The sequence below is a fragment of the Lepisma saccharinum genome, chromosome 7 (assembly GCF_977018435.1).
Source record: "Lepisma saccharinum chromosome 7, izLepSacc3.1, whole genome shotgun sequence".
Classification (NCBI taxonomy): Eukaryota; Metazoa; Arthropoda; class Insecta; order Zygentoma; family Lepismatidae; genus Lepisma; species Lepisma saccharinum.
The window spans coordinates 55,475,524-55,502,537 of record NC_139235.1 but is presented as its reverse complement, the minus strand read 5'-3'; the positions used below and the strand labels follow the sequence as shown (position 1 = coordinate 55,502,537).

Here is a 27,014-nt window from a genome sequence, read left to right as displayed (position 1 = left end):
CTGACTGACACACACTGTGTCGTCCCATTCATTCAACTGCTTCGTGTTGTTGGAGCTGACCCATTCGGCGCAATGGTCACGCTGGCGTCATGCCATGCAACTTCTTGGTCCCTGTGCATATGTAGTCAACCTCTGGCAACATGCTGCCGGGCTTTCATTCATTTGCACCGACTACGAAATATTTTATGTTACTTTATCTATCTCGTCCTTAGGTTTTGCACACCAGTGTATAATGTAAGTTGAATGCAATGTGGTTCGCATTTTTATTGAAGCGCTTCATTTGCACATATAGTTTCAAAGGGAAGAAGTGCACTCGTGAAGAATAAAAAAAAATTAAATGGACAATAAGATGGTTATGAAATAGTAATGGTAATGAGAAGAAATCTACTGAAAATGGCTGTAAAGAAGATGTGAAAAGAATGAGATTGCTGCCAAAGAAGTAGTAGAAGAAGAAGTGAAGATGATACATTGAAGATGTTACGTTTGAAAAATATACGTATTTCTACATCAAAGTATAATGTCAAGGTTTTCAACCGGAGGAGGAGGCTATTGCAACAGTTCTTTAATTCAAAGACATTTTTAAAATTATATTTTGTTATTTAGTTTTGAGCATAATCTGAAAAGAATGAAGAAAATTCTGTTGTGTTCCTCTATTCAATGTTGATGTTATTTTGTTTGTTATTCGTTACTATAGTAACTGTAGAAATGGTTAATATACTAATGTGTTAAGTAATATTTGAAAAGTTATTTTTATTTAAAATATTCCAACAAACTGCTCCACACTGGGAGCATAACGATAGTAATATAACATCATGTATTCAGTATCTAGCTTACGTGTAGTTAAGGTCGGCAAAATTTGTAATGAAAATAAATAAAGGAACTGTCCTGGCAAGGAAATTAATGTGAAGTAGATAAAGAATTGAATATTTATTGAATATCAAAAAAGTATGTTAGATTCAATTGACGAAAAGTAAAATTCCTGGTAATATTTATGCATATTATTATACGTAGTAATAAATCTTCTTTAGTACTATCATTCAAAGTGGTATGATCCCAATATAATCCTTACCTTGCCTTCCAATAAGTTCTGCGGAAATAAATAACCATCTATTAAATAAGTATATTTTCATTATTTAATTGTAGTTATTATATTTTTTAGTTATTTTCATTATTTTGAACTTAATAAGTCTTTCAAAATACGTCCTTGGCGGTAGGGTTCCATATAAAGTGTCACTGATACCAATTCAAGGTAAATATGCTCTGCTTCTTGGTTTCTTGCCTGGGAAAGAGGCAATAATTCAAGCAGTGACAGCTAAGAGACCTTTGCCGACGATGAGACGGAACCCAGCTGTGCAGAGGATTCAAACACCCGTGCGAACTAGCCCTCCCCGTCAGCTTGGGGCAATTTTGCAACAGAGGCATCTAGTGCCCAAGTGTCGAACCGCTTGCGATTTCAGAACATGCTGGCGGCCGTATCTTTCGCCGTTGATAATACACGAGTTTTTTAAACAATCATTTTTGGCTGTGCAAGTGTCTTTTGAAAGAAAAGCCCTTTTTATATTGGTAATAAAATAATTGAGCATTACATTAGTATGCATCATAATGGCCATTTTCGTTTGTGCTAGCCGCAAACCGCAAAACTATTCTGTGCTTATTTACGTATTTTTTTGTTATGGAAAATTGAAAAAAAAATAATGCAATTTGTGCACATTTATCAAATTAAAATTGCATAAATGTGTCATGTACTCAAAGTTTCATAAAGTAAGTTCATATCTACTTCGTGTTTTCCGGCAAATTTTTGTCCTAAAATGTTATATTCAACACAAACAAAAGAAAAACACGTTAAATTTAAGCGCTTTTCACGGCGACCTTCGCCAAACTCCACCGCCCTCTTTAGAACTAAAATCGAACACCTTTGAGCACATTCACTTAACCCATCAATTAAACCGTTATATAGAAACACCAAAAAGGTTCAGTTAGTGTTACTATACATGTATAATGGGTATGTGACCCTAACAACCAAATTTTAACCTTAGGTCCACGCCGGGCACTTTACAATGTACACCATTTTTGACATTTCAAGTGAACAACCAATTCACAGAATAAAAGGCCAATTGCTCAAACGGGCCTTCCAGATGGCGCAGTGGTAGCGTCGTTGCCTTGTAACCAAGGGGTCCCGGGTTCGATACCCGGTGGAGGCACATAGTGGTTCGGATCCCACTTTAAACTGTAGGTCCAGTCCCAATTAGCCTTACTGTGCATAAAGTGGACTTAAAACACCAATTCAATTCAATTCAATTCATTTGCTCAAACCTGGCCTCCCTTCTTACTACCGTAAAGATCGGATTGTTCTTTACTGGTTCTCGTCTTACATTAATTAATTTCTGGTTAAGTACTTGGTGAAAGGATTAATTCATGTGTATATTTTATATGTGTGACTACATATAGGTATATGTACTTTTTAGAATTATGCATTTTTAGCATATTAGAATTCTCCTATGCTTAACTATCCAGTTGACGATGCTGTTGTTTGAAAAGAGCCGTTGCCGTGGAAAATTCCAGATCTACGGGATCGACTTCCACGGACTCCCGCCCTAACTATAAAAGCGACGGATGGGCTTAACAGAAGCACAGTTATTTTCCAAACTTACAAGGACGAGGAACCTTCTTCGAGGGTTTAGTCCACTTATGGTGGGTAGACTGATGACAAAGTAAGCCAACTCCTGTTTGAAATCCCCAAGTTTTTGTAATTAGTAAAGATTTGAATTTTGTAAGATATTTCCGAGCCGTATCTGAGTCTCCAGAGAGCTGAGTAAGAATAAAACGCTCCCTACTAGTTTGGCTAGCAGGTTGAGATACTGGCCGGAATATAAGTAAGTCGAGGGTAGGCCACAGAGATAGTTAACTCTGTGTTAGGGAAAGCACCAATGGTTAGGCCATAGGTACGGCTTTGTTGTTTTGGAGAATCTATTGATTTATGTAATTTATGTAATGCACCTGTGGAAGCAAGAAAATTGTAAATAATGTAAATAGAAACAGAAACAGAAACCCTACGTAATCGTTCAGAGAAAATGCTTTTATTTGAAGGTAAACTCCCTGAGCAAAGTGCTGCCAATTACCAGTAATTTATCACTTTCTGTACTTGTGTAAACGAACTTAGGGAGAAAAAAATTAAATGTTATGTAATTATCCCCCTTCCGTAATTCCGGCGTTACTGAAATCTGCTCTCGTGACACCTAGGGAGACGTGTGGAAGGAGACAGACTGGACGGATGAAAGGAAGTAACCAGGGCCGGATAAAAGAAGGGAATCGGAGGCAACAAGAAACTACTATTAGGCATCTTTAAATTTGACAAGGACATCAAGGTACGTAATTACAACATGAATACATAACGTTTTTGATCTACATCTTCTTCTTCTAATAAGTATCAACAAATTCTTAAAAAATGCAACCATTATTCGCGAAGACTTCTCTATTTTATGTTCCTCAACAATGATTCTGCTTATAATCCGGGTGCCAAAGCGAAAAGCTGGATTTGAGGTATGAATAAAATGTTTTGACTGTTTTTGAAAGCTTACGTTATGTACATTTCAGATCCGATTGATACCACTCAGTCAACCTTGAGCAATTTAAGTAATTAAAGATGGCGTCAAATATGGAGAACTTTCCAGTTAATGACCTATATCTCAGTAACCAATGGTCGTGAACAGAAAATGGTTTTTAAGTCTTGATCCTCATTAGATGGACTATGAAAACGATTCTGTTTAGTTTTTCGCTAATATCAGTGATTTTACCGTACTTTTTTTTTAAAAAAATTTAAAACATGTATTTTTTCTAGCACATTTTGAGTGCGTCCTTATTACAGGCCACCGGCTAAACCCCGAAACATTATCATTGACTTCTTGATAAAAGCAAGAGATAGTAAAATTATTTTTTGCATCATTAAAGATATTTTCAGTCGAGTAGCCAATCGATATCTGCCCGCCATCTTCAAAAGTATCTGCCATATTGGATAATTTTGATTTGATATATCTGAGGAACGGTGTTCCCTATCAACATCCGGTTTTCTCAGAAATGTTATAAATAGTGTAAAGTTACATAATAAATCAATAAATCAATTTTTGAGAAGTAAGAAATATAAGTTTCCCAGAAAAACTACAAAACATTTTAAGAGAATAACTGCGAGTTGAAAGTCTTAATAATTCTCGAACCAAACAGTAGTATTTTATATTGTGTAAGATTACGAAATATTTGTTGGAAGTCTTTAGATGAACGGATCCAATTTTTTATATATACATTTACCTTAAATAACATTTTAAGAGAATATCTTCGAGTTAAAGTCTTAATAATTCTCGAATCAAACAATAGTATTTTATATTTTATAATCTGACGAAGTGTTGTTAGAAGTCTTTAGATGAACTGAACCCTTATTTATTTATAGATTTATAAATTTACCTTATATAACATTTTAAGAAAAATACGATTTACAAAAAAGTCAACATGATTTCTAAAGGGGAAAAAAGGAGCCAATGAAATTTATGAAATATAAAATCGTTGTTTTATTTTTTTAAAAAAAATACACATCTTTATTATAATTCATGATACAAAAATAGTGAATATTGTCTACCGATTATTTTTTATATGAATCACTCTTTGGATCTTTTTCCTTCTTTGATCAGGTCATCAAATCCCTCACACTCCTCTAACAATGTACAGGGTGTCCACATGAGACATACCTGATTTTAAATTACAATTGAAAAAACTCTTCGACGTAGAGCCTTGCTTTTGTGGCATTATGTAAAGTAACTAAAAAGTTTTGTTTTTTTATTTAGTGCACTTCTATGGTCTCCTTTTGTAACGTTCAAAATTTCTAGCCGATACACCATCTTGACTCATGTACACACTAGCATGTCAGGGGTGATGGAGTTGATAGCATTTTCAATTCTCATGCGGAGATACGAAGGTCACATACAGGTGAAGTGTAGACCGTGTTTTACATAACCCCACATGAAGAAAACCAGAGGTGGTTACGTCCGGAGATTGCAGTAGCCACCTGATTGGTCCATCGCGGTGGAACGTTCTGTCCAGAAACTCACGAACATCCAAACTCCTGTGCGGTGGAGCAGCATCCTGCTAGAATAGCACATTTGGCTGCAGAGGATAAGCTCAAGGACAGTAAATTTCTCAAGCATGTCCAAAGAACAGTTCCTGGTTACTGTTTGTTCGATGTTCTTGTTCTTGTTGTATTCTGTCTTGTGGCTGCAGCGCCTGAACAATCTTCGCTTTGTTTGCATACAATCGAAGACGTTTATGTAGATCCTTGTGAACTGTTGAGGGTGGGATGTTCAGCTTTCGTGACGCTCTGCGAACTCACTTTTATGGGCTTCTCTCGAAAGCTTCCCTGATCATATATTCCGTTTCATCGTATATGCGTTTTCTACCAGAACGTCACTGTCTGTTAACACTCCCAATGGCTATTAACTTTTCATGTCAAACCTTAATTGTCTTTACATCATGAAAGCAATTTTCTGTCCCTCAGCTCCTTCCTCTCTAGTCAAATGTGATCTTCCAGCAGGATGGTGCACCATCGCACTGGAGTTTGGATGTTCGTGGGTTTCTGAACAGAACGTTCCCACAGCGATGGATAGGACGGAATGGACCAATCAGGTGGCTACTGCAATCTCCGGACATAACCAACTATGAATTTCTTCTTGTGGGGTTATGTAAAACACGGTCTACACTTCACCTGTATGTGACCTTCGTATCTCCGCAGGATAATTTAAAATGCCATCCACTCCATCAACCCTGACGCGTTAATGCGCACATAAGTGAAAATCGAGTATCGGCTAGACATTGACAGAGTGGCATCAATCGGATCTGAAATGTACATAACGAAAGCTTTCAAAAACAGTCAAAACATTTTACTTCAAATCAAGGTTATGCCACTTTTAGGCATTTGGCACCCGGACTATTAGTCCAGTAAAGTTATGGTTTCATTTCTGTTGCAATTATGTCCCCCGATGACATTGTTTTTACTACTAGAACTTGATTTGGTTCGTTTCATTTTACTTCGCTTTTCTTCCACTTTTGGCTAATCGCGATTACTATTAGATCTGAATGTTACGTGGTCTCCAAATACATTTCATGCGAAAGAGAACTCGGATTCTACAACCATGTGAGTGCGAAATTGCGTAAAAGATGTACACTGAGTTGAATCAAATCTTAAATACATACAAAATAGCGTTTCCACTTGCAAACTTTAATATTAAAGTATTTTACTAAGTAGAATGTACTTCGTGCTTAGAGTTTCTCATTCTCAGATAATGCAATAATTCATATCTGTTTGCTGCTACAAAATTTGCACGTGTAATGAAAAGAAACATTTCCTCAGATATTTGTTTGACTCAATTGCACGAAATTATAAAAGACACAATTTCAATTTGCCTTGTTGACAGATTGACTGGGAGATGATGGCAGTGTTTTATCCCATGTTTTTAAGCTTCTTGAGAAACTTAAGATTTTACGCTGTATCAGAGGGAGTTTTTGTTTAGTGTCATACCATTTTAATGTGTTTTGTATTGTCTTGTGTAGGTCACTTTACCTTGCACTTGTAACCGTTGCACCTCTTTATTATCTCTAAGGTAAGGATTTTAGATTAGGGAGTCCCCCCGTGTATATTCTGAAGCATGCAAAATGACCAAGTGTGCCGACGCATCCAAAATTTTTAATTAATTAATTAATTAATTCAACGCAACTGGATCTATAGTTTAATGTGGGACCTAACTACAATTACCACCGGGAATCAAACAGGGAACCCCTTGATTTCAAGTCTACAGCATGTGTCTTGTTTTCACTTTCGATAATAACATTATTGAGTACGTTTGTTCTTCTTCAGAAATTCGATTTACAATAATTCATTTTGTCCATTGGCTAATATTTTTACAAAATCTTTGATTATTATCATCAAACTGCTCATTAATTTGATATTTGTTATTTAGCGTCGATGTTCTACTACTTTTGTCTAATCTCTAATAGCGACGATGAGAATGAGTGATGATATGATGAAATTGATGAAGGGACACTCACAAAGAGCACCCATGCCCAGGCTTGAATTCGAACCCACGCTGTGTTAACCACTCCGCCACGGAGGTCAGCAGGGTGTCTCAGAAGTCCAGCACCATGGGTCAAATGGTAAAATTCACTGTGCTTTGTTCTCTTGTTGGATGGCTGCATACAAAGTCGCAAAAAAAATTAATTTGTTGCAGAGGAGCCTTGATTGGGACCCGTACCTCATGCTCTCTCCCTCGTTCTCTGTACTCTACTTCATTTACACGTTTTTCTTTCCTTCATTCTCTATCGTTTCTCTCAAGTCTTATTTCCTCTCTTCCTTAATATATTATTTTCTTCTGATAATCATTAGAAAGTCAACAAATCGAACTTTTCGAACTTTGCCCTCTTTTGAAAATTTTATGCTGGGCTCTCCTTTACCACGGACCCTGTTAAATATATTTTGTTCTTTCGGACCCCACAACTTAATATTTGAAGTCATAAATAACATTAAATATTTAATTAGAGTTATTCGTCTAGTGCCTATTACTGTACATTACACAATAAAATCTATTGCAATATTTATAGAAAGATGGTAAATCTACCACTGCTCATTGCTACATGCCGTGAAGGCAAATCGAGGTGGGGGGGAGTAGGGTCTTACACATTCGCAGTTTCGGCTATTTTTGGAGGTGACATGATCAGCACTATCCTCCACTCCTTGTAAGGTCATTGCTGGAAGAAATTCCACTTGAAATTACCTGTTATGACTAGACCTCGGATTCTAGATTTTTAACCTATTTTTTTGCCTTTGCAGGTAAATAAGAAATAACAAGTTATGTCAGAGTTTCATTCAAAAACGCAACAACTGACGAAGTTTTATAGTGCCTAAAATAACCTATTTTAGGTATATGTGCATAAATTAAACCTTTGTTTAGGTTTTTATATATTTTGTTTAGGTTTTACAACATTTTTATATCTCACAGAGGTATTTACTAGGTTTGCTGGTGAAATAATTCCATGACTGGCGTGTTTGAAAATAGTTTTCTGTCTATTTCCTTCCCTCCAAGTACATGATGTTTAACAAACTCTAAACAAAACAAAATGTCTGATGCCACTGTTGGCTGCACACAGTGGAGGCGATTAAATGGGGCAGTTTTCCCTCTACTTTTTACCCCTGCACTATAGACTCTTAATGCTAAGCCTTGACTACTAAGATAAAGTAAACTGTCCTTGCCCCCTCCCCATTCTCAGTTTTGGCACCCAATCGTCTTTACTGCCTGCACATTCCAAAGTGCAAACTTCTGATCTGTGTGGCTTTGCTCAGTTTTGCGTCAGTTTTGTCCTTTATGGTATTCACGCCTTGCGAAGTAATGTTTAAGAGCCCGTATCAGCGTCACTCGAAAAAAGCACCGGACAGATGTCAAATTTTCTTCCTAGTCTTACCAATATTGATTCCATTTCCGCCTTCGACTATTGAGACTTTACTGGTGGAGGGTTGCTCTGTCGAAAGAAACAGAAGACAAGGTTCCCTGTCCGCTACTCACCCCCACCCCCAAATCGCCTGGAAGGTCAGACTCTGACCATAACAGACCTTTCTTTTGAGCCCGCATGTTTATAACTCCGAGAGGGTTTCTGTGACAAGACAACACTTTTTCCGAGTGTCTGAAAGAAGAAAAACACACATTGACGAACATCGCAATACAACTTACATGTAATAGAGCCAAGGACTATTTAGGGGAGGCGGGGTGTCCAGGGAGTCCGAATCTTCCATGAGAGACTTACGAAGTACTAAAATTAAATAATGTAAATATGCTTGTTTTGTTTAGCATCTGTCGTATAATCGAGAGAGGTGTATTTCCGTCAAACATATTCTAAGGAAAGGATTACACTGGGGTCAAACAACTTTGGAAGACTCTATCAAATAAGATTTATGCACACCACTACTTAAGTAATATGCTTAAATATTAAATTAAGAGCTTTTCTTTTCGTCAAATGGATCTAACATCCTTTCCCGTTATTCAATAAATATTCAATTCCTTATCTGTTTCACAATCACCTTGATAGGGCAGTTGTTTTTATACAAATTGAAGCGATCTGAACTATTCATGAGCTAGATAATGAATACGTGCGGTTATATTCCTATTCTTATGGCGTCTTTTTCCCATTCATGTAATAACAATATTAATTAATATTTTAATTATTAATTTAATATTACAGTTACTTTAATTTGTTTTTATTATTAGAAGAAGGTACCAACATCATAGGCGTGCGCAGACCCTCTGATAAGGGGGGGCAAAAACCTTGAAAATTAAGTCAGATTGGGAAAGAAAAAACTCATTTTATCTCACTGTTTTAGTTTTTTGCATTGATGTGATATATATATGTATGTATGTATGTATGTGTGTGTGTGTGTATTCGTCTAAATTTTTGAAAGTTGAAAACAGTATTGATTTAATAGGGCACAAAACATTTCATGGGACGCCATGGTATTCTCTTTTACATTTTTTCTCAATCAGATTGTTCGGCTCCAAGGACCAACTCCCGCTACTTCCTAGCTACGGTTCGGAAGTTGACAAGACTGCAAGAAAAGCAGGTACCGCGAACGAAGCGAGAAATAAAATTTTATGAAATGTATTTTTAATTGTATAAAATTTAAAGTCGAGGGGACAATTGCCCCTCTGTGCCCCCTGCAGGTGATCCTGGCCGTCTGTAAGAAATAATGCAAGATGGACGTGAAAACTAATTCCGTCTTGAGTATCCTTTTGTCCTGCTACTAGTAGATTCTGCTAGTCTTGCTTTCTTTTACTTCAATGTATGCCCCCCTATAATTGATTTCCGTCCAAAGTTGGAAAAAGGCAAAAAGGGCAATGCCCCCCTGTCTCCTTGTGGTTGCGCCATTTCCTTTTAGAGTATAATATTGTTTTATTGTACAGTAGGCGCATTTCGATAAAACTTTCATAAAAGGTCATTACAATGCTCAAGTACATTTTCTACTTCAGGAAGATGTTACCTTATTACGATGTGTTCTAAAATCGTGAAAGGGCAGGGCAACTGCTTATCTGCCTGGATCAACAATGACCACTGATCATTTGATACTAAGAAATTGTTAAATCATGAGTCGCCAAACTTGTCAGTGGCTGTGAGATTGTTATTAGGTTCTATAGGTTATATATAGAGTTAAATGTGTACAATCATTATCCTCTACAAATGGTGTTTCCAATTTCCGGAATAGGTGTGAAAAATGAATTTTTGAAAGTTGGAGGACGTTCAACATCTCAAGAACCGTCAAGTTTATTTTCCGGTTTGTAGTGATTGATTGATTTAGTTTACTTTACATTGCTTTTCTGCTTTTCTGTCACTTTTGGCTAATTGCGAAGATGGGGATGAGTGATGATATGATGAAATTGATGAAGGGACACCCAATCCAAGCTGGGATTTGAACCCAGGACGTCTGGCGTCGTAGCGCGATGTGCTAATCACTCCGCCACGGGGGCAGCTTTTCTGATTGTAGTTTCTCATTCGAGTATTTGCAATGAACATAATTGTCAGCGATGTTTTCTCAATCCTTTCATCGTTACATCGTTATTGAAAACATCCGAGAGGCAAAAATACGACATTAAGGAATTAAAAGACTACAGAAACTACCTAACTCTTAAATGTTAAGAATTAGAAAGATTATAAGTGAACCTCCCCGTCTCGGTTAGCGGTAATAATGATGCTTTGTAATTGAGGGGTCACGAGTTCGATCCACGGTTAGGCACATTTAATTAAGTGGCTCGAATTCCACTATAGGCTGTAAGTTTTGTCCCGATTAGCCTTTGTGCAACTAAACATTGCAATTCAGTGCAAAAATCAGCAAGCTTGGGCAGTTTTATTCCTTGAAAGCCTAGGTCTACATGTTAATAAATTATTATTTATGACGTTGGAAAATAATTTATGCCGAGTGGCCAATTACTATTGCATGGAGAAGAATAAGATGTGAAACACATATAAAACTATTGGTTGTTATTTTCACTACTAATCACTTCTGCCCAGTGGGAGAGCTGCAACTGTATCCATTGATTTATGTCAATGATATTGATAGTCAATGCTTTTGTCTCATGTGTAGGTGAATTTGTACTGAAAATATGTTTGTTCTCTCAGTGTTACCTTCGCAATAGAATTGGTAACATCCTCAACTTATAAAAAATATTTTTTCACACTCGTTCCAAAAATAGTGACATGATTTACATAGGATAATAATTGTTAGCATTTAGCTTCGTAGGCATCGTATTATCATCATCGTTTGACCCTCCAACAACCAAACAGCAATCCCACAGCCACTGAACACATCCACCTACCAGATAGGCAGCAGAGTATCTGCAAATTTTTTTGGCAAGTTTGGAGACTTGTGATTTAACAATTACTTAGTACGTACTAAATAATCAATGTCCGTTGTTGATCCATGTAGATCTGCAGCTGCCACCTCCAACCACGATTTTACGTACAACACGTTGTAATAATCTTGCGATCTTATAAAAGCAGGAAATGTACAAGGGTCGTTCAAGGTTGACCAGGATTTTCGTACGTAAAAAATCGATGTATAGCCGGATCATGATGAAACGTGCTGGTGACGTAATGTATTCCTTCGCGAGTAACTAGCGCCCGGCATGACGTATTTCACACATGCGCAGCAGTTGCAGCGAACATGGCGGCAAGCAGTGTGTCTGTGGCTGTGGAGCAGCGGTGTGTAATCAAATTTAACGTGAAGGAGAAAGTGAAACCAGCTGAGATTTTCAGACGATTGCAAGCACAGTATGGTGAACAAACGATGTCGCGGACAAGAGTGTACGAATGGTGTGAGCAGCTTCGCGAAGGACGGGAGCTGGTGACAAATGAAACGCATGGACACATTCGCCCGACTGCAGTCACACCAGTGAATATCGCACGTGTTGAGCAAATGATTCTTGAGAACCGGCGAGTAACAGTGCGGGATATTGCTGCCGAGGTGAATATCAATGTCGGGAGTGTTGAGACAATCATTCACGACCACTTACGCTTCCGCAAAATCTGTGCAAGGTGGGTTCCCCGCCAGCTGACATTCGATCAGAAGTGGACATGCAGGACGGTCTGTGAACAGCTTCTGAATCGGTTTCGAGCAGAAGGTGATGAATTGTTGCAATCCATCATCACGTGTGATGAAACATGGTTGCACAATTCAACCCCAGAGACCAAAAGACGCAGCATGGAGTGGCGGCATAAAGGTTCCCCGCCCCCCCAAGAAAAGCAAAACGCAGCCGTCCGCTGGAAAGATCATGGCAAGTGTCTTCTGGGACATGAAGGGCGTTATCCATGTGGATTTTCTGGACAAAGGGAGCACGATTAATGCCCAGTATTACTCCACATTGTTGAGTGGTGCTGTACGAAAGTCCATTCGCAAGAAAAGACCTGGGATGTTGTCTGAAAATGTCATTCTTCTCCATGACAATGCCCGCCCTCACACGGCCAATGTGACAACAACAACTCTGGCCGACATGCGCTGGGAAGTTCTGCCCCATCCCCCCTACAATCCGGATTTAGCCCCCAGTGATTATCATTTGTTTGCACCCCTTAAAGACCATCTGGGAAGGAAGAAATTCACGACAGACGAAGCACTGCGGAGCGATGTCCACTAGTGGCTAAGACAACAACCAAGTTCTTTCTACGCCAAAGGAATTCGGGAGCTGCCAGAACGATGGCAACGGTGCCTCGGCGCGCACGGAGAATACTTTGAAAAACTGACATAGTTTGGTGTTTCTTCTGCTACCTATTTCCTCTGCAGAAATAAAAGTCCCGGTCAACCTTGAACATTGCAATGGCCTTGCCCTAAGGGAAGTTTTATAATGGAAAATATTAGGTAAGATAGCTTCTAGTTCTTTTATTTTCGATCGAAAGGAGTCTAACGTACTATAAAAATCTGGCGGCTATAGGGAGCTTAGATCTGTTGTGGGGGTTTCATCTCCCCTAACCTCTTTGTAGCGCCGTCCCTGGTTCTATGTATTTTGTCCAATGAGTACAAGCTAGCAAAATTGTGATTTTCAACAAGTTTGTAGATAATTCTGCAGCTGTTCATAAAAACAGACGTATTTCATTAGTTTCTTGCTGTGGTTCATTTTCCATTTTCAGCAAAAAAGTATTGACACTCTTTGCATACGCTGCGTAAATGAGGGGGTGAGGGAGAAGTTGCTTAATAGTCTCACTTAGAAATTTAGTGCAGAGGAATCTTATAACCCTTCTTAAACAACATTATGCTTTTATAGAAATAAAAGTAAATACTATTTTCAAACCGACGAAAGTTTCAAGTAACTACGTAGGGGAAGGGTAGTGTATTACTTCCTATGTAATTGGACTCTCCCACTAGCAAATTTCTTATTAACACCTCTACGTATTTTATTCTTTAGTTGTATTATCTGTATGTGTCTGTAGAATAAATTGTCCATATATTGCACATGAATAAATTATGTGTAGTTGTTTTGAATTTGCGGTACTAATCCACGTTTATACGTAAATTAGTCTTTGAACGACAGAGATGGAAAATAAAGCGCCAGCAGAGAACAATGGTGCCACTAAAGTTGAAATTCATCTAATAAAGTGATTTTAGGTGCGTCGGGATACACACGACCGTGTTTTGTGCCCATGAATGTAATAAAACAGTTAGATGGAATGAGGGTTTTATTTCGTAAGCTAAACTTTTATCAATGGCCTTGCTCCCCATAATCGGAGGATCTGAGCACGCCTAAAATTCCTTAAGCCTATACAGAAATAGTGTTACATTACATAGTGTTATTTGTCGTATATCCAGAAAGTTGATTCATTGATTGATTTGCTTCATTTTACTTCGCTTTTTGTGCCACTTTTGGCCAATTTGGGAAGATGGGGACGAGTGATGAATTGATGAAATTGATGAATGGACACTCACAGTCATCCGCGCCCAAGCCGGAATTCGAACCCAGGAGCCCTGGCGTCGTAGCTCGATGTTCTAACCACTCCCCCACGGTGGCCGGACCCAGAAAGTTGAAAGTGAATGCAATTTTTATGGTTTGTTTTGTATGGTCATTATCAATAGTAAGTCTGTCATATTATTCCACTAAATAATGTCTTTGGAAAGAAATAACAACATAATTAATGTATTTTATTTTACATAAGACCTATGCCTAAAAGTACTTTTGTATATGATGACACAGAACTATCTTATGTTGCGATTTATCCTTGGGTCTGACTGTAATATATATATATATATAATTGGTGAAAAAATAACGCAGTAAAGTATTAAGTAAATATATTTTATCCCCCTACTTACAAATCATGAAAGGAGTCAAATCGAAATTAAATTAAACGGACGTTCAAAATGTTTAAACATAGCACTATTTCCATAACAGATCATCAAGTATTTTTTTACCATTGACCCTCAGAAATATCTCAAACTGACAATGAACGTTCATTGAACTTATTTATGATCGACAGCTAAAAAGTCATTCATTTGCGTGACTGGTTGATAATCCACCACCAGATAGAATTTACACAATATTTACCTGAAAACTTTGGGTACAGTCACCTTCCCCCTAAAAAAATCCCTTGGTAATGGACTATCGTGTTCTCACAAAAAAAAGTTATAATTTGGCACAATTTTTCTTTCGCGGGCAAACCTTTTGTAAAGGTGTCTGTGCAATCAGCCCTTCCCATTTGTGAACAATATACTGGGGAAATCCACCGTCCTTCACTGTTGTCATTGCACTACAAACCCATCGTGATTTAATATTAGGATATCGCGTAGTGAAGAACTGTTTACAAGCATCTCCCAAACCATTGATTCTCCCCCAAAATCTTTCCCTGCCTTCTTTTTTCTTTTCCTAGCTCTCAGCATGCGGTTTTCTTGTCACTTGAGGAAGGGAAAGCCGATTGCGAAACAAAAAAGTAATGGACGAGGAGTGAGGAGGGGGGGTTCAATAGGAGCGCCAGCGGTACAGAGGGGGAAACGGCTAGCGCGACCATCTTAGAAAAGTCGAAGTTAAAATTTACATACATTGCTCTCTACGTCGAAAAGCTACAGACATTCTAAAGAAAATTCTGTAAGATCAGTTTCATTTCTTTGCTGTAGAAGAACAGTTGAAGCTTTCTTGAGCTTTAAAATGTTGATTTAAGTTATTACATACAATTGGCGAGCAAGTGAATTTTACGAAATTGAGATAAGGAAAACTACGTAATAAATAATGTATTTAAAAAAAGGCTTCGCGACATAACAAATTTCATATTTGATCTTTAACTCAGTAAAATTTAAATGCGACACACTTGACTGTTCGAGCACAGAACGTCGACGCAACAACCTATTTCTTAGGTATCATCACCAGCGGTGATACTGGCTCTTAAGATTCAAATTTACACCACTGACTATGTTTCTGTTGAAAGATAATTTTCAGCACCTGAAATGATCCTCACAGACAAAAGGCGTAGTTTGAGTGTGGATACATGCAAAAAGATTGATGGTGGTCACTAGGACCATGATAAAATTCTAGTATAATTCCTGGTTTTTAAAGCGAACTTTTCAAAAATTCAAGGATGCAAGCAGATGTTTTCTCTTTTCCAACCTTACGTATTACCGACCCTCACCCCCCACACACAAAATAAGGAATTGAGATTTTTTTTATTTCCCATGTAGCTTTCTTTTTCTTCATAAAAAAATAAAAATAAAACTAAACTTATAAAAACTTGCCTCAGAACATTTATAAACATGTATAAATTTAATGGGATTTGGATTAATAAAACTTGCAATTTTTCACGTTTACCGAGGGAAAAAATTTGAATAGGGAAAACATCCACTTCTACCTTCTCTCATGTTTTACCAAAGTTCATGAGTAATTTTCAGAGGCAATAATTTACGCATAATTTTCGTAGCAAATAATTCACATGCAATTCCCGGAATTCAAGGAATTCCAAGTGAGTAGCCACCCTGATATTGTACAGCAAATTTTACATACGTGATTCACTTTTCATATCAACAAGTAACTTTTGCTTGCTGCACAAGTGTAGTATTATAATAATTTGTAAATAATTTTGAAAATTATGTAAAGAAATGAATTTTTTTTTAGAAAATTAATATTTGGTTATTACGGTTCTTGTGAAATTTTGTTGTTAACGATTGTATCTAATCAGTATTTGTCAGGAATTTTGTTCCAATTTGAGTTCTTGCAACCTATTTCTGGATTATTCGAATCTAATAAAACATTTTTAAAACCTATTTTACGATTTTTAGAACCTATTTTAGTTAGAGCCTATTTTAGAAACCTAAAAGCACACTTTTTAGAATCTAAAAATTCGACGTCTAGTTATGACAATAGAATCCTAGTTGACTAATGCTAACAATAATACTGAAAAGGGGATAGTGCTCTAAAATATCTATTACTTTTTTTAAAAGTTCTTAATTTAAGAAACACCCTGATATAGGGTTGAAACGTTGCTTGTAAAATGTTTTAGTGCAAATAAATACCGCTTTGGTTAGCATCTTTTAGTGTGTTTCAATGATAGAAACAAGGTTTAATAACCTTTACTTTAAATTCATTAACAGTATTTTCGTCGAACTTTCACAAGTTCGAAAGCCCATAACATTTCTTCAAGCTTTCACGTTAACCGCTGGGAGATCATGAAGGCCTCCTGGGGGTCCACGGGCAACGGGTTATGAACCGCTGTTTTACAACACTTTCTAACAAGAGCGACGCACCTCAACAGTAAGTTAATACACCTAACAAAAGTTTGTGAAGTAGAAAAAATTGCGGTTATTCAAAAAGAAATACAGACAAGGGAGAAGTTTCTCCAAAGTTCTGAACTCTTACCAACAACCCAGCGCAGACGAATAATTTACAGCACCCCAAGGAACGATTCCCTGTTCCACGGCATACCCTTCGTACGCAGTTTTCCCTTTAAGCAAGAGTCTCACGCATACATCACTCAGCGTGTGCGTAAACGCTACCTAATAAAGTCTTTAATTTTGCTCCGAGACCCATATACCATTTACTATCTCCAATGGGATTGTGAAGAGCACAAAAGTTACAATGTTGTGTTATGTTCAGTTATGATGACTTCATATTATGAATTTACGAACCTGCATACTTAAAAAAAATGACAATCGTAAAAAGTAAACAGTTAGTAAAAATGTTATGTGCTGAATATGTATAAGTGATGAATACAAAAATTCTAATATTGGAATCTAATCTTATGTTCATAAATTTGTAGGTTTCAACCTTCAAGGAATTGTCGGTGGATTTTTCGAAGTCCGTCGAGCTGTGTAATTAATAGTTTAAATACGTTGTTCAAGTCCCTTTATGAACAAAAGCTAACCGATACTTCAACTGCCATTTATAGTGGCCAGATACGTTTCTAGAACTACCTTTCAGGAGGGGTCCGAACCATGCGTCTCACGTGTAATGAGAATATTAATATTAACAATAATAATAAGGTTTATAATTATTAGGTTACTGTGAGTAATATGTTCATAATTGTACATATTGATAATAATATTAAAATACGAGTATTGTCAGTCCCAAAATGTGACGCTCTTGGCTATGACACGGGATCATAAAGTTTTATTTCTGGGTTCGATTCCCGGTGAGAACACTTATGAATGACTCTTGTGCCACTATCAAGGACGTGTTTAGAAGAGAGTCAATGGGGTCCGGAACCCCCTCCCCCCCGAAAGACTTACCAATCCGAAATTAAATAAGCAAAGATACTCGTTTACAGTTGCATTGTATGAAAATGGATTTATTTTCGCAGAGGTAAGGATTAGGTTGTAGATAAATTAGATACAGCCAGATTTACGTTGACAGTGCCTGCGAAACTTTGTGCGTATACTTTGATACATAAGTACTACCAATCAAATTTTCCATCACTGTGCTTATTGTCTTTGTTTTACGCAATCAGATCTTCAATAATTGAAACAAGACGACAAACAAGCTGCCGATAACACCTGCACCAGCATACGTAAAAATACAATCCTTAAATTCACGTATGTTGCAAGAGAAAACTTAACGTAAATCGCCATGGACAATTTGCCGAACAATACTTGTGCATCCAACTGTGCGGGGTAGTTTTGGAAAGAAGGAGTCCAGAGGAAGGCGGGCATGCAGGGAATGGGAATCATACGGGAACGATTGGAGGACATATGCAAACAAAACATTTTGGCCGAATGTGTGGGGAAAGTATCTTTAACTTCGGCACAAATCGTGGATGGGGATAAGCAATGGGGAAGGCGAAAATACGTAGAAGTGTGTGGAGTGAGTGACAGGATGGGTTTGGCATGGTTCAGGCTAGAGGTGGGCACAATTCAAGCGCGTTGGGGAGGACGGGTGAGCAGAATGTCCAATGTGTGGGAAGACGAGACGAAATTCCACATTCTCCTTTAGTGCAAAGAAACAGCGGAGGCTGGACGGAAATACATAAGGGATATGAACGAAACTAGAATTGAGGGGCTAATGAGGACCATTACGGGGAGGGAAATGTGTGGAAGGGACGAAACTCAAACAAGGGACCTGGGAGCCTTCCTACATTACGTCTGGACAAAGAGGGCGAATAAGATGACGGACGGGAGTGTTGATAGATTGTAGTGAGGGAAGAACCCACAATTAATATGAAAGGTAAAGTTGAACATGTGAGGACATGAGGAGAGGGATTATCGGAAAACAAAAAAACCTCATTGATGTATGGAAATGTGTGTACAACCTCAAAGGTTCATAGTGAAATAAACCTATATTCTATTCAATTCTATTCTACTCCTACTAATAATATACGCATATAAATAATGATCATGTACTTTACTTTTTATCAGTTGGTCCTAACAACCTTTGTTCGTATTCAATTAATAATCTATTTAATTTTTTGTACATTAATATCTTTGGTAAGACAGCTGTTATGTACAAATTTTAAGGATCTTAACTAAACAAAACTAGCGAATACAAGCTGTTAAATCTCTATTCTTGTATCATTTTTACATGTTCATGTAATAATTATAATGATAATTATTGTTAATTGACAAATTTTAATAGTTTTAATGTTGCCTCCGTCGTATGGGCGCAATTTAGGATTATTTTCAGATTGGTTCTGCTTCCGTCAGACGTACTCATTATTCAATTTTATCTCTCTTTTCCCCTCTACTCCTTTCATCTGGTTTCCAGCTGCTCCATTGCTGTCTCGCTTTCCCTCTTTCATTATATATTGTCCTTCTTTCTTCTCTCTCTCTTTATCTCCTCCATTTCATCTCTTTCTCTCTTCCTCTACTTCTTTCAATCTTTTCCTAGTTTCTCCGTCCCTTTTTTTTCCTCTCTCTCTCTCTCCCTCTTTCCATCTTTCTGTTTTCTTTACCTTGGCCTTTCTCTCTTGTCCTTCTTCCACCTCTTTCTGCATCTCTTCCAATTATTATCTCACTATCTCTCCTCTCTTTCTCTACATTCTTCTTTCTATCTTGTCTTCATTTCATTTGTTTTCTATCTCTTTCTGATCCCCTCTCTCTTTCTCTACCTCTGTCTTTCTATCTTGTTCTTCCACATGTTTCACAATCCCATTCTACTACTTTTGCTTATTCTATTTCTGTGACACGATCTCTCGTTTTGTTTCTCTCTCTCAATTTTTCCCTCCCTCTCTCTATAAATGTTTCTGCAGATTCCTCACGTTGACTATTTGGATAGCGCCACTGGCATACGCAGGGTTGTTTTCGGAAAGGGTTGGAACTGTAAAGGTGAATAATGCATAGCTGCTTTCTCGGGGGAGACAAACACAATAAGATATTTCGAATATTAAAAACTTTTTGCTCTCAAAAATGGCAATCACTTTAAGGCGAGTTTTCATTTTCCAATCTGGTTTCTCCCGAGTTCTTGACTGCTTTTATTTAGTTATCTCAAAATTTTGGAAAGGTTGTAGCCCCTTCACCCTCCCTGCCCACGCAAATGGATATCGCCAGAACACCTGGTCTTTGTGCACTTGTCCTTCATCTACTCAGGTTTGGTTGCAGCGCTTTGATGTCAACGCTGATCTCCTTGCGAAGTAAGCAACGACTCATTACTCGGATTTACCCAGGACAAACTGATCCAGGAAATATTCCATTTGGTAAAGAGCGACATCTCGAACCACGCTGCGACAAGGTTTTACCCGAAAGAGGATAAAAAGTTCTCGTTTTGCAAGAAAAAACAATCAACTCCTAACAAAGTCTTTCCGGAGGGAAAGGCAACAGAGGTGGAAATAACAGATGAAGATGGGCCACCTGCAGCCAATCGGAAAAGAGCCTGTTACTCTTTCGGACGTTATTGAACTCAGGCTCCTCTGAGCTCTTCAACGAATGCCGAGGAAACATTCCATTCATCGCCTTTGGGATCAGAGTAGTATCAAAAGATCTTGGAGGTCCATTACGGCAACAGAGTGGTTCTCTTGATATACTCCTTCAATACTATTTCTAAACCGTCCACTGTGTTGATGTGTGTGGATGCAGCACCGTCCTTTCGTTTAAAGACAGGCTGAGCATTATCCTCACTATAACAGAGATAAAGAATATGTGGAATCATTTCTCTAGCCCACATATAACCTTCATGTTCCGGAGTAATGCACACTTTTTGAAAATTGAACGTAGTACTTACAGAAGGGTAGTCTCCGGCGGTAGATTCCCAGGCACCCTCCTCCACCCCTGGTACTCGCAAGTGAGGGATGTTCCCAGACAGATGCAAGAGGTCTCGTTCAACTGCAGCCCTGGAAAATAAACAAATTCAGAAAATTAAGTTCTAGTCCATATTTTTCTGATTAAGTAATATTTATCCATGTAACAAACCTCTTACAATTTAGATATAAGAAATGTGTTAAAAAATTAATACCTCAAATTTAACCTTTTCTTACAAACAGTAACGCATAGTCAGTCACAACAGTTTTACTGTGACCTCATACTTGAAATATTTATACAGCACTGTATTTGATGAATATACAATATGAAGCAGAAAAAACTAGATTCTGGCGAGCATTATACTTTATCTAAATTCAATAATATCAACATTCAATAACCGAATAATGAGAAGGAAATTATATTATATAAGTGTTCATTACGTGAAAAAAGCTCAATTTTTCTAAATTCAAAAACATGGGTCGAGAAAGTTGCGTAATGCTACCAAAAAATCTCACAAAAATGTTTAGCGAGTTTGAAATATGATAAAATGGATAAAATGCCCGATACATGATGTGGAAAGGGCACAGTTTGTAAGGATATGTTTCCAATATGTTGGCCACCTAGAGATCCTCCATCTTGGATTAAAATTCATTTTTTAAATCGAAAGATGATTATCATAAACTTAGCAGAAGCGCAACTAAGCTATTCTGTTTGTCTTTCTTTGTTTCTGCACACAGAAAAGTAAATGCATCAGCTGAAACAAAAAAATGCATGACGTTTGATGCAAGAAGGTGCATAAAACGCATAATTTGACGCATTAAGTAGGGTAGGTAGGGGGAAATCGGATCGGGTGAAAAGAACTCAGTTTTGCAGACACAAGAAATTAAATTCTTGCGTCATTGCGGTGTACATTGTGCTGCCACCTCTCAGAAGAAACAACAACTGCCAGAATCCATTGTTTGTTTGGCTCCAGAAGAGTTCCAGACTACATTGTTTCAAGTTGTGCATTTTTGTGCGGAAAAAAAAGCAGCCGATGTAAGTTTTCATTGTCGTGGAATAAGCTTCTATTCATTGCTTGTTAAGTAAATTTTATTTTAAATTGTAATATTTTATTGAATTAAGCATGCCTCGCCAGATCTTTGATAATTTTAAACAAAACACAGAAATCACTGCCAAAAAAAATAGGTTTTTAATAAGGTGTGTATCAGGGTAAATCGGATCATTCGATTCTTCTTTCTGTTTCATTGTTTTGAAATAACTGGACGGATCCAGTAGGCTATATTTATATTTTAATAAATCAGTCTGTCTGTCTATGATCATCATCAGCCTAATTTGTACCACAACACATGTGTACGTATGCTTTAATGTAGGTTATAGCAACGTTTTGTTTTGTTTCAGATGCCTCGTAACTACATTCGGAAAACTGCTCATGGTCCTTATAGTTCCTGGTCGGTTGTAGGTATGGAAGAAGCTATCACTGCAGTTAGAGAAGGGCAATATTCAATACGGAAAGCCTCAGATGTGTGTGGTGTCTTCAAAGAAGAACTTGATGAATATTCCAGTACATAATGTTGGACGTCAACCAGTGATACTCCAGACATTGAAGCAGCTCTAGTTGTGCGTCTAGTCTACCTGTCCGAAAGGGGATTTAGTTTGATACCGAGAAGTGTACGTGAGAATGCCCATAAGTATGTGACTGAGCGAGAGATTCCAAACAATTTCAACGAGGAATCCGAAAGGGCCGGCATTAATTGGTTTCAGGTATTTATGAAATGACACCCGAAACTTTCTATTCGGAAAGCCGAAGGTCTTTCTCGTGCAAGAATGAATGGCATGACACGAGAAAATCTTTCGAACGTTCACACTTAGTTGAAAAATCTGATTAGAGAATGTAAACTGGAAGGTAAGCCCACAAAGGAGACGCCACAGAAGAAAAATGCACGAAAAACTATTCCTTCACTTCGTCTGACATCAGGTGAAAATTATCCTTACCTCAACCCTGGGGATAAGAAGGAAGAAGGAGAAGAATAAGAGACGGTTAAACAAGCTGGAAAACTCGCATCGAGAAGTGAGAAGAACGAAGCGTGGAGGTGTGGATTCTGCAGTCTTTCGTACTACGACAAAAAAGTCACCAGGCTGGCGATTGCATACAGTGCCAGGCTTGCAAAGTGTGGTTCCATGAACGCTGTGTAAACGCCTTTGGTAAAAAGCAGTTTATTTGTGGTATTAGTTTATCAAAATCTGTGAGACTCGATTTACCCCACCGCCGATCCGATTTACCACGCAGAGGTGAGGTAAATCGGATCAGTGCACCACGTGCATTAAAGTTACAATATCTCAGCAAATAATAAGAAATGAGTGTAATTTATATATTTGTCTAGTAGCTGAAGGTTTGTTTGTTTTTATGCATATAATTTCAATTGTAATAAAGGCACTGATATTCAATAAATAGAGTTTTTTTTAAAAAAAAGTGATCCGATTTCCCCCTACCTCCCCTATAGCTCGACATAGTTACTTACTTGCATCATAAGATGGACTTTGGCATTACCTTTACAAACGATATACAAACATGCATCAAACCGTAAGTGATTTTTGGGACAGGCCAAAAAGCACTTTAGTATATCAACCGATGCGTTCCTGTTTTCCGTGTGTGGGATCTGAAGTAGTATATCTGGTGTTTGGTTCTGCATATGAAGAAAGTCATATTTACTTGCAGTCCTGAAGTACAAAAGTTTTCCACAGGGTACACGCTACGTTTCATCACAGATAAGTTAACTTGTCTGTGGTTTCATGAAACATTATTTGGAAACTTTGGAGAAACAAGACAATTGTTGTAAGTTGTGCATGAGGCTTATTCGATACTTCGAAATCTCAGGTCAACAAACGGCAGATCTCGTATTCCTCAAGACCTGCACATAGAAAATGCCCGAGCTAGCAAAAAGTTGAATTCATGTCTACAAAGTTATTATGGTAGTGAAATGATGGAGATGAAATACTGACATGCATCTTGTATTCACATCCTATCTATCCCCTTCTGGGTGATGGGGGCATTGAACCCTCCTGGAACTATGAAATATTTCGATGTGAACCTACAAAACTAACGAAAGTAACGATTCTTTCAGATTATGCAAGAATTCCAATATTGTCCTTGCAGAAATGAATGAGTTGGTTGTGGAGATCAAGAAATCTGCAGTCCCCAATATGTCATAATTTTAGTTTTATAACAATTGATGGAAGGTCCATACTCTTTAATCTCTGTCCCGACTTTTTCGAAAAAGTCGTTTGCAAAAATTTCGTTTTTATTATTAACAACACATTCAGGCATGTTCTTCACTATAAGAATCCTTTAATTTACAAATATATTATTTTCTAAATGCAGAATTTTCATGGTCGTTGAATGGTGCTGCTATAAGACAATTGAAGGAAATTTTGAAACATTGTTAATTTGTGGATTACAGTATTATCTGAATACTTCTGAGAATTGAATGTAAACAATAAGCACCAAGCTGTTCGCCGTGTGACAGCCTTTGTGTGAAAGTGACTGCGTTGCTGATTGTCGGTTCAGGAGGAGCGAGTTCTATTGGTGAGTTGATTTTTATTTCTTACTTTGGACCATGATATAGCAACTCTATAATTGTACGTCTAGCTGCAATACTGCACACCGTTGATGGTCACATATAATACTGCAACAACATGCCTTCCCTATGGCGTAGTGGTAACGTCGTCGCGTTGTAATCGAGGTGTCCCGGGTTCGATACCTGGTGGAGGCACGTAGTGGTTCGGATCCCACTTTAAACTGTAGGTCCAGTCCCCATTGTCCTATCTATACATAAAGTGGACTTAAAACATAAAATCAAACTCCAATACTGCAATAACATTTCGAATCTTTTATTTTTCCACATTTTACAATCCCCCCAAAACAAATCTGAGTACGGGCGTGAATATAGCCCTGGTTACTTCAACGAACGAATCGGAATATTTTCAGATTGCAAGTTTCCGGAACGTGTCCCGTATCGACTTCTCCAAGCTTAACCCTTCGTGTACCAAGGTAAAATGTTACGCAAAGTATTAAGACTGGGTCATTTTGACCCAGGTACTATTTTCTTAAAAAAAATACATTTAGTTGGATGCAGCGAGTTATAATTGGGATGTACAATAAACAGGACAATGTGCCTGATTGTATCATGTATTATAATATATGTTATAGACATATAATACAATAATATGTATTGTCTATATGAAAGTAAATAAGCACATACACATTTAGTGTGGACCGAAGAGATTCAATTTTTAATGTGCTCTATTAATAGCAGTTTTCATTCAAACAATACTTGGAATATAATAATTCAAAGTTAAAAATATAACCATACAAATAAGATGTACCTTTTACAGGAAACTGATATCACATATTCCATTCTGATTACACTTGACCGTCCTCGCAGAACGGATTGCTGATATAGTGTGCTTTGCATACAAACTTATTTACTGGTATTTTATATACCGACTTGAGTGAAATGATGTGTAAAAGTAAAAACGCATGTTGAATGAGGAATACCTATAACAACATGCCACTACGGTTCTTTAAAATAGTGAAATTCCTAAAAAAAAATTCATCTGGGTCAAATTGACCCAGTCATGGTACTCGAAGGGTGTAGTGGTGGTTGGTCGGAACTTAATTGTTTTTACTGAAAGTGGGAATTTCTGAAAAAAATATTCTGCTCTCGTAGCCTGTAACTGGCCGATCTTCGGTGTATAATGAAACATTGGATCTTAAGGGAATATTTAATCCGTTACTCCAATGGTTTCAAGAACATGGTATACAAACTTCATTTCTTATCGTTTTTCAAACTTCATTCGTAAAGAAAATGAATTTACTTCTATTTTTCTTATTTTATATCGCTATTTTGCAGCTTCTGTCTATTCGCGACGATAAGGATTAATGACAAATGTATGAAATGCATGAAGGGACTCTTAACAAAGAAGCGTCCTACATCTAAAGTACAACATTGCCTTAATGAGCGAAAAGATCAATCTTTGGTTCTTTTTCCTACAGACTTCTCTGCTAAGATGATCCAGATTTCGTTGATTACTAAAGCCATTAATAGGTAATAGAAAGTGAATATCACAACACCAATGAACTTGTAGTGCCTTACTACATCCATAGAGTATAACATGTTGTCTTCAAGAGATGGTAAAGTTGCGAATTTGTGTTGATGCCGTCTACACGCTATCAAATTTTGTCGGTGGTTGACGCAGCCCTGTGTGCTATACATAACAATAAGTAGTAAATTGCTACAAAATACTAATAACAATGTGGTTTTAGTGTAGAGTTTTACGAGCTATGGAAGTTGGCTATATTTCCACTTTTCAAAATATAAGTGCCTCGAGGATATGCAGTTGACCCAGGACGTCGCGTTTCCTAACGGTGGCCTGTAATGTCCACCTTGCTCACAGCACTTTTTAAAAATATATAGGCAGGTCTCGAAATGGACCGGAGCGGACCGGAATAACATTCCGGTTCTTGAATATCTGGAACCTTCCCATTCCTTCTAGTCAGAAATGATAAAGGACCGTTAAGATTCGAGTTTTTTTATTATTATTTTTTTTTTAATATTTCACTATATTTTCCTTTTCAGTGTGAACTAATTTGATAATATTCTGCAACACGTAGCATTCATGTAAGTTTTCCCTACATATGGAAATGCGTTGTTGCGGCGAGGGGGCTTATATGACGGCGTCTATGTTACCTACGTTGGAGATAAATACGGGGCGCTGGAATTGCACCCAGCACACCGTCGGCAGTATTTCATTTTTTCTTAATTTCTCTTTTTCCGTGTTTTTCTGTCGTTCTTTCTTCTTTGACCCGATTAACCCACAGTAAACTTTCAATTCAGTCAAACAATAGCCTAAATACAATCCACAATTTGTCTAAATTTTAAAAACAACATTCCTGAAAGCTCTTGTCCAATGTATTTTGCATAATTTAATGTTTTTTTCAATATTTTAATGTAAACTATTATTACTTTTTCACTACATAATTTCACTAGCCGTTAAGCTCGTCGCCATAGTAATCACAGACAAAATATACAACCCATGTTAATGAAATGGAAGCGTTCCGTTTCGTAAAAATTTCCATTGTAAGCCGTGTATATAACATTTCACAAATTACTCCTTTCACTCCTGAGTCCTTCGAAAAAAATCATAAAGTAAAACTTGCCATAAACTTTGAAAATCTCGAGGTTATTTTGTATTGCCTTTTCCTCTTCTTTCACAGCACCCATTAAGGAAGAAGTATACTATGCCTGTGAGGACA

General features: G+C 37.5%; 1 protein-coding gene across 1 annotated transcript in view; it reads right to left on the bottom strand.

Annotated features, from left to right (window-relative positions):
* LOC145990474 (uncharacterized) overlaps nucleotides 1-27,014 on the bottom strand; it is a 462,687-nt gene that overhangs the window by 354,132 nt on the left and 81,541 nt on the right. The window contains exon 4 of the mRNA XM_083126168.1: nucleotides 20,685-20,793. Within this exon, the coding sequence (XP_082982294.1) occupies nucleotides 20,685-20,793 (109 nt within the window). The remainder of the gene's footprint in view (nucleotides 1-20,684; nucleotides 20,794-27,014) is intronic.